This window comes from Heterodontus francisci, chromosome 2 (assembly GCF_036365525.1).
Source record: "Heterodontus francisci isolate sHetFra1 chromosome 2, sHetFra1.hap1, whole genome shotgun sequence".
Lineage (NCBI taxonomy): Eukaryota > Metazoa > Chordata > Chondrichthyes > Heterodontiformes > Heterodontidae > Heterodontus > Heterodontus francisci.
The window spans coordinates 26,771,625-26,785,742 of record NC_090372.1 but is presented as its reverse complement, the minus strand read 5'-3'; the positions used below and the strand labels follow the sequence as shown (position 1 = coordinate 26,785,742).

The window sequence follows — 14,118 nt, the reverse complement described above, 5'->3', positions numbered from 1 at the left end:
TTCTTAAAGGACATTAGTGAACCAGATGGGTTTTTACGACAATTGACAAGAGTTTCATGGCCATCATTATACTAGCTTTTAATTCCAGATTTATTAATTGAGTTCAGATTCCACCTTCTGCTTTAGTGGAATTCGAACCCATGTCCCCAGAGCAATACTCTGGGTTACTAGTCCAGTGACAATACCACTACACCACCACCTCCCCTTGTTTTGCAGAGTGAGTGCTTCTGTAGTTCCAACTGCAGTCAATCACACTTCAGTAATCGTTTCACAGATGAACAGTCTAAAAACCTTTTTGATATATCACTTTACTAGATCTTATGTGCATGCATCACATACATTTATATTGTTTCCCCCAAATGGTTTTTGAACTATTAAATAGAAAACCAGTTGAATTTTTAAAAAATATATTTAAGTGAATTTCATGGGTAGTGAAAGTGTATTTATTTCTGGTAAAGTTAATTTGATATGCTTCATGACAACTTAACCACAGAATTGCTTTTGTGCTTCAACTTGCTGAGAACCATATCAAGGTTATACTTGTCTGTAATGAGTAATACTGAATAATATCCATACAAATGATATAATTAGAATCCTAATTAATGAGTGTTTTTCAGACTGTTATTGTATTGTAACATAAGCATACACACAGTGCATTCAAAAATACAGATGGCAGCATTGGAATTCGCTTTTGTATCTGTAATGTTCTCAGTCAGCCAGTTTCAGAACTTAACCAACCTGGCAGGAAAGGAGAAATTGCCTATTGATTGCATTTATTCTTAAATGCTTCTTAGTGTCTCTTTGAAAAGTAACATTGGCTGAGGCCTGGAACTAGAATATCAATAAACACTATCTTTTGGCCATGTAGTGACATAAAAGGAGGAGAAAAAAGAATGAAAATTCCTATCTTAGCACAAGACTGTCTTCAATCATTCTAACTCCATAGTTACTTTGCTTAAGATCAACTTGATTTTTTTTTGGAGATGATGCTGAGAGGTACGATTTTCTGATTTACAATACAGATATGAACATGTGTTTTTCGTTCAGTTGTGGTGCGTTTCAAGCAACTAGTTTTTGGAATTTTTACAGATAGACAAGGAAATTGTGTTGCTGAGTGTCCTCAAGGAGCCTGTCAACCGTTCCATATTTGATTATGTGTTACGGTCAAAGGAGATAATGAACTTGTACAGGCACTTGAACTTGCGCCAGAAAATACGCAATGGACTCCTGCTGGAATGCCCATTCCCAGAGGATCCAATCATTGCACAGCTGTTGAAGAAGCTGCTTTCTCAGGTAATACTTTGAGTTTTATTTTCAATTTTTCAAAAATTTTCAAAAAATTGTAAAAAAAATTTCAAAAGAGAATCTCCAATTGCATTATTCATTGTTGGATGATGTACTGAGGACAAGAGGTGGGACTGTGCTTTTAAGACCACAAGGTCTAATTGTTAAGCAATACAATCACAAGCCAGTCTGAGTTTAATTATTTGGCAAGGGAGCTTGGCAGACTAGATGAAAGTACTTATGAATTTTGGTCTCTGTGTCAGTATTGGATTTTCTTTCTATTTCTAAAGATTATTTTACATCTGTAATAAATCATGATGTCTGGTGCATAGCAGACCTGTATGAGGTTATGGACTTGTGTATATATTTTAAAACTCTAAGGAAGATCAGCTAAGTTTGTTGCTCATATTGCATCTATTTTGAGAGTCATTAAAACCGACGTATACTCTCTCCCCCTAAAATAATGCTCTTTGTAATTCTTACACAACTTATCCATAAATGTAGCCGCCTTTACAATGTCAAATTGATGTTAATCCATCTCTTTTCATTCAAAAATTAGAATAAGCTTTCAAACATTGAGAGAAAAATAATTGAAATCTAGACATATGAATGTAATGTATTCTTCAGTCATGTCTTTTAAAAATATATTCATTATAAAAATATTGATTTGATGGACTTATCTGGGTGCGGCATGGAGCTATTCTTTGGCTAACTCTTATTTAGTGTCGTATATGTAGTAACCATCCAAACAAACAAAACTGTCAGCTGCCTGATCAAGGAATACAGATATAAAAACAGAAAATGCTGGGAATACTCTGCAGATCTGCCAGCATCTGTAGAGACAGAAACAGAGTTAACATTTTAGGTCCATGAACTTTTATCAGAATTGGGAGAAGTTAGATATGTAATAAGTTTAAGCAAGTGAAAGGGGGAGGGTGAGAAGAAAACAAAAGGAACAATCTCTGATAGGGTGGACGGCAGGCAAGATCATCGTGCACGGCCAAAGGGAGTGATAATGGGACAAGTAAAGAAACAAAAGATGTGTTGAAAAGCAGGATCATGAACAGCTGCTGTCTGAAAGCAAAAAACAAAAGAAAATAAATAAGAGAAAAATCCACGACAGCAAAGATAAAGGAAATAAAATGGAGACGGGGGTTACAATCTAAAATTGCTGAACTCAGTGTTGAGTCCAGAAATCTGTAAAGTGCCCAGTTGAAATATGAGGTGCTGCTTCTTGAGCTTGCATTGAGCTTCATTGGAACACTGCAGGAGGCTGAGGACAGAAGGGTCAGAGCAGAAGCAAGGTGGAGAATTAAAATAACAGGTGACTGGAAGCTCAGGGTCATGTTTGTAGACTGAATGGAGGTGTTCTGGGTCTCCCCAATGTAGAGCAGACCACATCGTGAACAGCGAGTGTACTAAATTGAAAGAAGTATAACAAAATCACTGCTTCACCTGGAAGGAGTGTTAGGCCGTGCATGGTGATAAGAGAGGAGGTAAAAGGTGTTTCATCTCCTGAGCTTGTATGGAAAGTTGCTCTGAGAATGGAAGGGGCTGATGGGGGGGGTGACTGAGGAGTGGACCAGGGTAACGCGGAGGGAATGATCCCTTGGAATGCTGAAGGGGGAGGGGGAGATGTATTTGGTGGTAGCATCATGCAGGAGGTGGTGGAATTGGTGGAGGATGATTTGTGGCATACGGAGGCTGATGGGGTAGAAGGTGAGGACAAGGGGAAACCTATTGTGACTCTGGGAGGGAAGGAGTGAGAGCCAAAGTTCGTTCAATGGAATGGCTGTGATCGAAGGCCTTGTCAACCACGGTGGGCAGTGAGGTAATCCTCTGTTGAGGATAAAGGAAGAGGTTTCTGAAGCGCTAGTATGGAAGGTTGCATCGTCAGAACAGATGCGATGGAGAAACTGGGAGAGTGGAATAGAATCCTTACAGGAAGTGGAGTCAAGGTAGCTGTGGGAGTTGGTGAGCTTATAGTGAATATTAGTTTATAGCCTATCACCAGAAATGCAGACAGAGGACTCGAAGGGAAATGCCCAAGATGTACCCTGTGAAGGTGAGCGAAAGGTAGAAATTGGAAACAAAGTTCATGAAACTTTCCCGTTCAGGGTGAGAGCAGGAAAAGACACTAATACATTCATCAATGTACTGGACAAAGAGGTGCAGGAGAGGGCCTGAGCAGGATTGGAACAAAGAATGTTCCACATATCCCACAAAAAGGCAAGCAAAGCTAGGACCCATGCGAGTACCCATAGCAACCCCACCTTTTATTTGGAGGAAGTGAGTGGAGCTAAAGGAGAAGTTGTTCAATGTGAGAACAAGTTCAGCCAGGCAGAGGAAGTTGGTGGTAGATGAGGACTGGTTGGGCTTCCATACAAGGAAGAAGCAGAGAGCCCTCAGACCAACTTCGTGGGGGATAGAGGTGTAGAGAGATTAGATGTCCATGGTGAAGAGGAAAAGGTTAGGGCCAAGAAACTGAAACTTTTTGTGATGGAGGGCATCGGTACAGTCACGGATGTAGGTGGAAAGAGACTGGACAAGGGGAAAAAATATAGGGTCAAAACAGAGTCGCCGATAGGAGGAAGCCAGTTCTGTGGGCAGGGACAGGCTGAAATGCTGGGTCTACCAGGGCAGCCCTGTTTGTGGATTTTGGGAAGGAGGTAGAAGTGGCTGTTTGGGGTCTATGAGGTTGGAATCTGCAAAGGGATATAGATTGGTTAAGTGAGTGGGCAAAGATTTGGTAGATGGAGTATAATGTGGGAAAGTGTGAACTTGTCCACTTTGGCAGGAAAAATAGAAAAGCAATATACTATTTAAATGGAGAGAGATTGCAGAACTCGAGATGCAGAGAGGTCTGAGTGTCCCACAAAAAGTTAGCATGCAGGTACAGCAAGCGATTAAGAAGGCAAATGCACTGTTGTTGTTTATTGCAAGGAGAATGGAATATAAAAGTAGAGGTGTTTTGCTACAGTTGTGCAGTGCATTGGTGAGACTACATCTGGAGTATTACGTACAATTTTGGTTTCCTTACTTAAAGGATATAATTGCATTAGAAGCAGTTCAGAGAAGGTTCACTCACTCGACTGATTCCTGGGATGAGAGGGTTATCTTATGAGGAAAGGTTGGACAGGTTGAGTCTGTATTCATTGGAATTTAGAAGGATGAGAGGTGATCTTATTGAAATATGTAAGATCCTGTGGGACTTGACGGGGTGAATGTTGAAAGCATGTTTACCCTTGTGGGAGAGATTAAAACTAGGGAGCATAGTTTAAAAGTAAGGGGTCTCCCATTTAAGACAGAAGATTTTTTTTTCTCTGTGGGCCATGAGTCTTTGGAACTCTCTCTTCCCCAGAGAATGGTGCAGGCAGGGTCATTGATTGATTTTAAGGCAGAGGTAGACAGATTCTTGACAAACAAGGGATTCAAAGTGTATCGGGGATAGGCAGGAAAGTGGAGTTGAGTCTGCAAACAGTTCAGCCATCATCTTATAGAATGGCAGAGCAGGCTCGAGGGGCCAAAATAGCCGCCTCCTGCTTCTAGTTTCTATGTATTGCCAGAAGAGATGAGGCCATGACAGCCCTGGAAATGAATGGCTTGATGTTTGGTGATGGAATCATGACCTGGAGAAGGTAGGAAACGTTAGAGTTGGCATTTGGCCTCTGCTAGGTAGTGGTCAGTATGCCAGGCAACAGCAGCACCAGGTTTGATGACAATGTTAGGGTTGAACCTATAAGTACGGAGTGCTTCAAGTTCAAAAGGAGACAGATTAGAGAGTGAGGGGAGCAGAGAAATTGAGACGGCTGATGTCACGATGGCACTTCTCAATGAAAAGATTTAGAGAGGGGGAGGGGTCCAGGTGAAGGGAGAATACTGGAGATGGATAAAGGGCTCTGCTGTGTAGTGGGGAAGACTCCTGGTCAAAGAAGTGGACACGGAGGTGAAGGTGACGGAGGAAGAACTCAGCATCGTGCTCAACTCGAAATTCACTTAGGTGGGAGCGTAAGGGGGTTGTAGCTGAGGCCTTTGCTAAGGACAGATAATTCAGGGTCAAAGGCAAAGGTCAGAGGATATTGTGAGTACACTGAAAGGGGTGAGATTGGAAGGAGGGATGGGGTCAAAGGGAAGTGTAAGTAAAGAAGGATCCGGTCGGGTATTGGTACCCATGAGTTGTTGAAGCTTGTGATCCTTCACACCTGAAACGAAGAATAAAAGTTTTTTGTGATAGTGCTGGATGAAGCGAAGGGTGAAGTTAAACTGCAGACCAGGACAGCTTTGAGATACAGTGAGTCGCTGCAGCTGAAGAGAGAGGTAGAGTGTACATGTGGCAGCGCATGACATTGAGTCTGCATCTCAGGATGGGGAAAGAACAGCGGTTCGAGGAACGCTGAATGTCTGGAAGATATTTGTAAATGTTGGCAACTCCGAAACATGGAGGGTGAAATTTCAGTTGGAATCCACTTGGAATAAGTCAGAACCAGAGACAGTTGCTGAGGAAAAAGAGATGGCTGCGAAAGCAAATTTCGGTAGATACCTGATCAAACAGGAGAAGAAAATAGAAAGCAGTAAAGATGAACAAGGTAGAAGAGACAAACGGAAATCCCGTCAGAGGGAAGAGCCAAACTTCTTCATAGTGGGCATTCCTGGAAGAGAATACAGATATTTGAAAGAATTTACTTTAGTTTATCAATCTAAAATTTTGAACAGCTTCTCACCAGACAGTTGACCAGTTTAGAATTAACTGTGTGGGCTGGATGTTACCAAGCCCACGACGTCGGGCTCCATGGGAGGGGTGCAGTGGGGGGTGCCGAAAGATGGTTGCCTGCAGAGGCCCGCCACGGAAGCCCACGCTGGGAGGGACCGGCCCAATCCTCCCAGCTGCGGCGAGGCTCCGTGGCGGCTCCCCACCGCTGGGTGACGGGACCAAAATTTCAGTGTTTAAATCAATGACATGAATAAACTTAAATGAACTTACTCGCAATCTTCCGGCCCGCCGCAATAGTCAGTGCAATGGCCAGCACTCCCGCACCTTCAGTTCCCTGTCTGGGGAAAATTGGCATGACATTGGTGGAGAGAGGAGAAGAGTTAAGATTTCCAGTGCAGGTGGGGTGGGGGAATGGGGTCAAATAAATATAATGGATGGTGGGAAGGGATGAACTTTAAACTTTGTGCAGTCGGGGGGGGGTTGTGATGTTCAGATTTAAAAGCTCAATGTTTTGGGGGGAAAGGGTAAATAGTTAATGTAATTGTTGTTGGGGGTGGGAAAGGGGCGTATGAATTTTATTTGATAAATGTTGGGAGGGTGTTTCTTTCAAAATTTAAATATGATGGCAGGGCTGGCTGCCCTTTAAAAATTGCGCCTGCGCATAGGCAGTTGATGCCATTGCTGGTGTTGGACAGCCCGCCCAAATGATTGGGGGGGGGGGGGGGGTGGACGGACCGCCCCAGCTATTTAAATGAGCCGCAGCGTGGGAGATTGCGGCTCTGCAGCGTATGCGGGTCGCAATTTTTTGATCCTGCCGCTGAGATGGACCTTTTAAATCCAGCCCTGTGTGGAACAGGAAAGTATGGACTGGATAAATTCATACAAAGGAAAGGGGGCTATTAGTTCCAGAATCACAGCGAGGAAGCTAATGACATGATTTAGAAGGGTATGATAGATGGGTCAGTGGTCTTTTTCACACCCAACACATTGCTATGCTACCACTATATGAAACTTGTTTTCTTAACTACATGGATTTATTCAATACTGTTGCTGATCCACAGAAAACTCTAGCATCAACAGTATAAAAATAGGTTAGCACATTTTTAACATGGCACTGCCATGTATAGATTAACTTTTACAGCAGCCCAGTAAGAACATTATTAGTTCTATCTGTAATAGAAATTGTTCAACTGCATGCCTTTTCCTGTCAACTTTTCCCATTACAAATCCCTGCATCCACAATGATACTGGAAACCATGGCCGAGATTTTACCGAGCTCCCATGGGGGGCAGGGGGCAGAAAAGTGTTTCGGCATCGGATGCCGGGAGTGCCGGGCCCGATCTTCCCGGCGGTGGCAAGTCTCTGGCGGCCCCCCATCACTGAGCAATGGGACCCGGATTAACATATTTAAATTAATGAAATGAATACATTTAAATAATGTAGCGATCTTGCCTTCGAGCCACGATCTTCTGGGCCTCCATTGCCGGTGTTGGAGAGCCTGCCCCCTCCACATGATTTGTGGGGGGGGTGGGGGTGCAGGGGGAGACGGCTCGACCAGCTCATTATCCTGGGTTCTCGCAGTGGCATAGAGGCACACAGGCTACCAATTTTTCGCCTGCTGCCAGGGGCGGTGGCAGAAATAAATCCAGTCCCATTTGTGTAACTGTGTCACACTGTAATTTTACCCTCCCACCAATGGTGTCAATGTAGAGCATCAGCTTCTTAGCCTGTCCTCCAGAGAAACTGTAACCAACTCTGTTTCCCAGATTGCTGTAAGTTTTGTTTATTAACAAATACTATAAAATCAAGATATTGCTTTAAAGGACAGAATGTATGATATTAAAATTGAGATTGAATTGTATCTGCTTTCCCTGGTCTAATTATTCCCCCAACTCTGCTTTACCTGTAAGTTATCTCTCAAACTTCTAGCTGTTTCTGTGATGTGATTTGACACATGGCTCATTTTCTTAATGTAGGGCATGACTGAGGCAGATGAAGACAAGCTATTAGCTCTGAAAGATTTCATGCTAAAGTCAAACAAGGCCAAAGCGAATGTGGTGGACCAAAGCCACATGAATGACAGCAGTCAGAGCGGTGTGATTGACCTGGCTGCTCTAGGAATTCTTGGAAGACATATTGATCTTGTCAAGACAAAACAAGACAATGATGATAAACGAGGTAGTCCTTTTATCTCTTGTTTAATTATAATTGGGAACATTAAGATTATGCAAATATTGAATGTATGTAGAAGAAAAATGTCCTGCTGCTAGAGAATTGAAAACAGGTGCAACTTTTTGATGTGGGGGTTGGGGGGAAAGTAGAGTCAAGAAGATCTATTTTAAGCCTTTGTACTGGCAATTGTACTGATGCAGTCCCAAAGCTTTTTGGGGTATAATAATGTGGACAGTGCCTTTTGGTTTCTTTTACTTGTTAAAGTAGTCATCAAGTGTCTTCTGTGTCTTGGTGATAGAAAAATTAAAGGCCCGGATTTTGCAGTGAGAGTAACAGATGTTATCAACACACACTGTTATCACAAAAAAAATTAGATGGCAACATCCGATGTCATGGTCATAGAGTTATGCAACACAGAAACAGGCCCTTCGGCCCATCGTGTCTGTGCTGGCCATCAGATGTCTGCATATATGCAGTTAAACACGGAAATCAGGAAGTTGTTCTCCAAGTTGACCTGCTGCTCCACAAGCTTTGCTACTCTGGTACCTTACTGAGAGATTTAGTATTATGGCACTTTAATTTCTGGCACTGGATTATGTAACCAAGATTATATACATGCATAGACATACAGAGAAATAAGCAATACAGCTGTGTTTTCTTTCTCCAGGTAGAGCATTGTCATTGTTTTTCCTTTTCAATCCTGCTTTTCTCTACAACTTGAAAAAAACTTGAGTTCTTTATAGTCTGATTCTCACGAAGCCTTGTCATTGATTATGGCATGACAAGTATTATCATGAACAGGATCCCCAGAAAGGATGCATTTCCTACAAAACGACATATGCCAACTTGTTTAATCCTGTCTTCATTGTTCCATCTCCTTATCTTGACAGCATTTTGGGTGTACCTACACCCCAAGTAATGCAGTGGTTCAAGAAGGCAGCTCTCCACCACCTTCTCAAGGGCACTTGGGGATGGACTGTCACTCTAGAATTGGCCTTTATAGCCACTCCAGGCACTGCTGCACAAACCACTGACCACGTCTAGGCGCTGACCCATTGTCTCTCGAGACAAGGAGGCCAAAGAAGGGATAGACAATAAATGCTAGCCTAACCAACGATGCCTACATCCCATGAACGAATAAAAAAAAAATCTCAAAACTGTCTTGACGAACGGTTTCCTGACGCATGAAAACAAGTTAAGAGACACAAATCATACATCCTATAGTTTCATTAAACAATTAAAGCAGAGTGTCAGCTAAAATTATATCCTGACAATCAAGCCCTAAAGCATCCTGGAAGTGAATTATTTTACCTATTTTTATTATTTCTAGCTACAATACAACTCCACAAATAACAACTAAACAGAAACCAAAACCTTTAATCAAATGAAGTTAAACCAAATTCAGTTGTGCATATATATGTATATGCAACAAAGGTATCTTACAATTAAAACAAATGAAGAGTGTGAAGTTGCGTTATTTACCCACTGGATATTCACTAAAGACACACTAGAAAATATTCGGTATTGTTCATTCAAGTGCAAGTGAATTTTAATAGCGTGATAAGTCTTAATTACTGCCAAACAACCTCTCTGACATAAACTGTTAACTTTTACAAGTCTGCTGTACCATTCAATGAGATCATGGCTGATCGACATCAACACCATTTTCCTGCACTATCCCCGTAACCCTTGATGTTTTTATATGTAGAAATTTATCGATCTAAGTCTTGAACATGTTCAACGACTGAGCCTCCACAGTCCTCTGGGGCAGCGAATTCCAATGATTCACCACCCTCTGAGTGAAGAAATTCCTCCTCATCTCAGTCCTAAATGGCCTGCCCCTTATTCTGAGACTGTGTCACCTGGTTCTGGACTCCCCAGCCAGGGGAAACATATGAAAATATGAATTAGGAGCAGGAGTAAGCCACTTAGCCCCTCAAGCCTGCTCCGCCATTCAATAAGATCATGGCTGACCTGATTGTAACCTCAACTCCACATTCATACCTACCCCTAATAACCTTTCACCCCCTTGTGTATCAAGAATCTTTCTACCTCTACCTTAAAAATATTCAAAGACTCTGCTTCCACCACCTTTTGAGGAAGAGAGTTCCAAAGACTCGCAAACCTCTGGCAGAAAAAAATTCTCCTCAGCTCAGTCTTAAATGAGTGACCCCTTATTTTTAATCAGTGACCCCTAGTTCTAGATTCTTCCACAAAAGGAAACATCCTTTCCACATCCACCCTGTCAAGGCACCTCAGAATCTTACATGTTTTAATCAAGTCACTTCTTACTCTTCTTAGCTCCAGCAGATACAAGCCTAACCTGTCCAACCAACCTTTCCACATAAGACAACTGGCCATTCCAGGTATTAGTCTAGTAAACCTTCTCTGAACTGCTTCCAACGCATTTACATCCTTCCTTAAATAAAGAGACCAATACTGTACACAGTACTCCAGATGGGTCTCACCAATTCGCTGTATAGCTGAAGCATAACCTCCCTACTTTTGCATTCAGTTCCCATCACGATAAAGGATCGCATTCTATTAGGTTTCCTAATTACTTGCTCTACCTGCATATGAACCTTTTTCAGTTAGATTTTCCAATCTAATGGAACCTTCCACGAATCTAGGGAATTTTGGAAAACCAAAACCAACACATCAACTATTTCACTAGCCACTTCTTCAAAGACCCTAGGGTGAAGTCCATCAGGACCGGGGACTTGTCAGCCCGCAGCTCTAACAATTTGCTCAGTACTTCTTCCCTGGTGATTGTAATATTCTTGAGTTCTTCCCTCCCTTCCATTTCCTGATTTACAGATATTTCTGGGATGTTACTTGTATCCTCTATGGTGAAGACCATTGCAAAATACCTGTTCAATCCATTTGCCATCTCCTCGTTTTCCATTATTAATTCCCCAGACTCACTTTCTATCGGACCAACGCTCACTTTGTTAACTCTTTTCTTTTTAAATTTCTATAGAAACTCTTCCTATCTGTCTTCATAGTTCTTGTCAGCTTTCTCTCATACTCTAATTTTTCCCTCCTTATTAATCTTCTAGTTGTTCTTTGCTGCTTTTTATATTCTGTCCAATCTTCTGACCTGCCACCCATCTTGGCGCAATTATATGCTTTTTCTTTAAGTTCATTACTATCTTTAACTTTTTTAGTTAATCACGGATGGTGGGTCCTCCCCTTGGAATTTTTCTTTCTCGTTTGAATGTATCTATTCTGTGTATTCTGAAATATCCCCTTAAATATCAACCACTCCATCTCTATTGACCTATCCCTTAACCTACTTTGCCAGTTCACTTTTGCTAGCTCTGCTTTCATACCCTCATAATTGCCCTTATTAAAGATTAAAATACTAGTCTTCCACACTTCTCTCCCTCAAACTGAATGTAAAATTCAATCATACTCTGATCGCTGCTGCCTAGGGTACCTTAATTATGAGCTAATTAATTAATCCTATTTTGTTGCACAATACCAAGTCTTCCTTCCTGCATCAACCCTGTTGAACCCTGTAAGAATTCTGTATGTTTGCATGAGATCACCTCTCATTCTTTTAAACTCCAGAGAATAAAAACACAGTCCGTTTAATCTTTCCTCATAAGACAATCTCTCCATTAGTTTGATGAACCTTTGTTGCACTCCCTCTATGGCTAGTATATCTTTCCTTCGGTAAGGAGACCAAAAACTGCACATAATATTCCAGGCGTGGTCTCACCAAGGCTCTATATAATTGCAGTAAGATATCTTTACTCCTATACTCAAATCCTGTAATGAAGGCCAACATATCGTTTTCCTTAATTGCTTGCTGTACCTATATGTTAGCTTTCAGTGACTCATGAATAAGGACACCCAAGTCCCTTTGAAATTCAACCAGCCTCTCACCATTGAAGAAATACTCAATATTTCTGTTTTTCCCACCAAATTGGATAACCTCACATTTCTCCACATTGTATTCCATCTGCCAAATTTTTGCCCACTCACTGAGCCTCTCTAAATCCCTTTGAAGCATCTTTGCATCCTTCTTACAACACACTTCCACCTAGTTTTGTGTCATCTGCAAACTTGGAAATATTACATTTAATCCCCACATCCAAATCATTGATATAAATTGTGAATAGCTGGGGTCCAAGCAGTGTCCTTGCAGTATTCCCCTAATCACAGCCTGCCAGTCTGAAAATGACCCATTTATTCCTTCTCTGCTTTCTGTCCATTAACCGGTTCTCAATCCATGCCTGTATGTTTCCCCCCAATCCTATGTGCTGTAATTTTGTTTACTAACAAAAACTTCACCAAAAGCTTTCTGAAAATCTAAATATACTACATCCACTGGTTCTCCCTCATTTGTTCTGCTAGTTACGTCCTGAAAAAACTCTAGCAGGTTTGTTAAACATGATTTCCCTTTCATAAAACCATGTTGACTCTGCCCAATCTTAGCATGATTTGCTAAGTGTCCCGTTATTACATCCTTTATTATAGATTCTAGCATTTTCCCTATGACTGACGTTAGACTAACAGGTCTGTAGCTCCCTGTTTTCTCTCTCTGTCCTTAAATAGTGGGGTTACATTTGCCACCTTCCAATCTGCAGGAACGATTCCTTGGTCTATAGAATTTTGAAGGATGACCACCAATGCATCTACTATTTCTATGGCCACCTCTTTCAACACTCTGGGATGTAAATCATCAGGTCCAGGAGATCTATCTACTTTAAGTCCCATTAATTTCTCTAGTACTATTTATTAATACTAATATTAATATCTTGCAGTTCCTCGTTTACAGTAGTCCCTTGATTCTCCACTATTTCTGGGAGGTTTTTTGTATTTTCGTCCATGAAGACAGACACAGTGTCTTTGGTTGATTTCTCTGTCATTTCTCTATTTCCCACTATAAATTCTCCCGACCACATTTGTCTTTGCTGATCTTTTCCTTTTTACATAATTATAGAAGCTTTTACAGTCTGTTTTTGTGTTTCTCACTAGTTTACTCTCAAGCTCTATTTTCCCTTTCTTAATCGTTTTTCTTGATTCTCCCTTGCAGAATTCTGGAATGCTCCCAATCTTCAGGCTTACCTATTTTTGGCAACTTTATATGCCTCTTCCTTTGCTCTAATATAATCCTTGATTTCTTTTGTTAGCCAAGGTTGGAATACTTTCCTTGCTGTGTTTTTGTGCATTAATGGAATGTATTTTTGTTGTAGACTATGTGTTAGTTCTTTAAATGTTAGCCATTACCTGCCTACCATCATACCTTTTAATGTATGTTTCCCAATCCACCATAGCCAATTTGTCCCTCATACCTTCATAGTTTCAAAGAACAGTACAGCACAGGAACAGGCCATTCGGCCCTCCAAGCCTGCGCCGATCTTGATGCCTGCCTAAACTAAAACCTTCTGCACTTCCGGGGCCCATATCCCTCTATTCCCTTCCTATTCATATATTTGTCAAGATGTCTCTTAAACGTCGCTATCGTATCTGCTTCCACCACCTCCCCTGGCAGCAAGTTCCAGGCACTGACTGCCCTCTGTGTAAAAAAAAACTTCTCTCGCACATCCCCTCTAAACTTTGCCCCTCGCACCTTAAACCTATGTCCCCTAGTAACTGACTCTTCCACCCTGGGAAAAAGCTTCTGACTATCCACTCTGTCCATGCCACTCATAACTTTGTAAACCTCTATCATGTCGCCCCTCCACCTCCGTCGTTCCAGTGAAAACAATCCGAGTTTTTCCAACCTCTCCTTATAGCTAATGCCCTCCAGACCAGGCAACATCCTGGTAAACCTCCTCTGTACCCTCTCCAAAGCCTCCACGTCCTTCTGGTAGTGTGGCGACCAAAATTGCACACAATATTCTAAGTGTGGCCTAACTAAGGTTCTGTACAGCTGCAACATGCCTTGCCAATTTTTATACTCTACGCCCCGACCAATGAAGGCAAGCATGCCGTATGCC

At 41.7% G+C, this 14,118-nt stretch overlaps 1 protein-coding gene across 3 annotated transcripts in view; it reads left to right on the top strand.

The window, feature by feature from the left end:
* pik3r4 (phosphoinositide-3-kinase, regulatory subunit 4) overlaps positions 1-14,118 on the top strand; it is a 114,973-nt gene that overhangs the window by 54,808 nt on the left and 46,047 nt on the right. For all 3 annotated transcript variants that reach the window (XM_068056071.1, XM_068056061.1, XM_068056081.1), the window contains exons 8-9: positions 1,090-1,293; positions 7,972-8,173. In XM_068056071.1, coding sequence (XP_067912172.1) covers positions 1,090-1,293; positions 7,972-8,173 — 406 coding nt within the window. The remainder of the gene's footprint in view (positions 1-1,089; positions 1,294-7,971; positions 8,174-14,118) is intronic.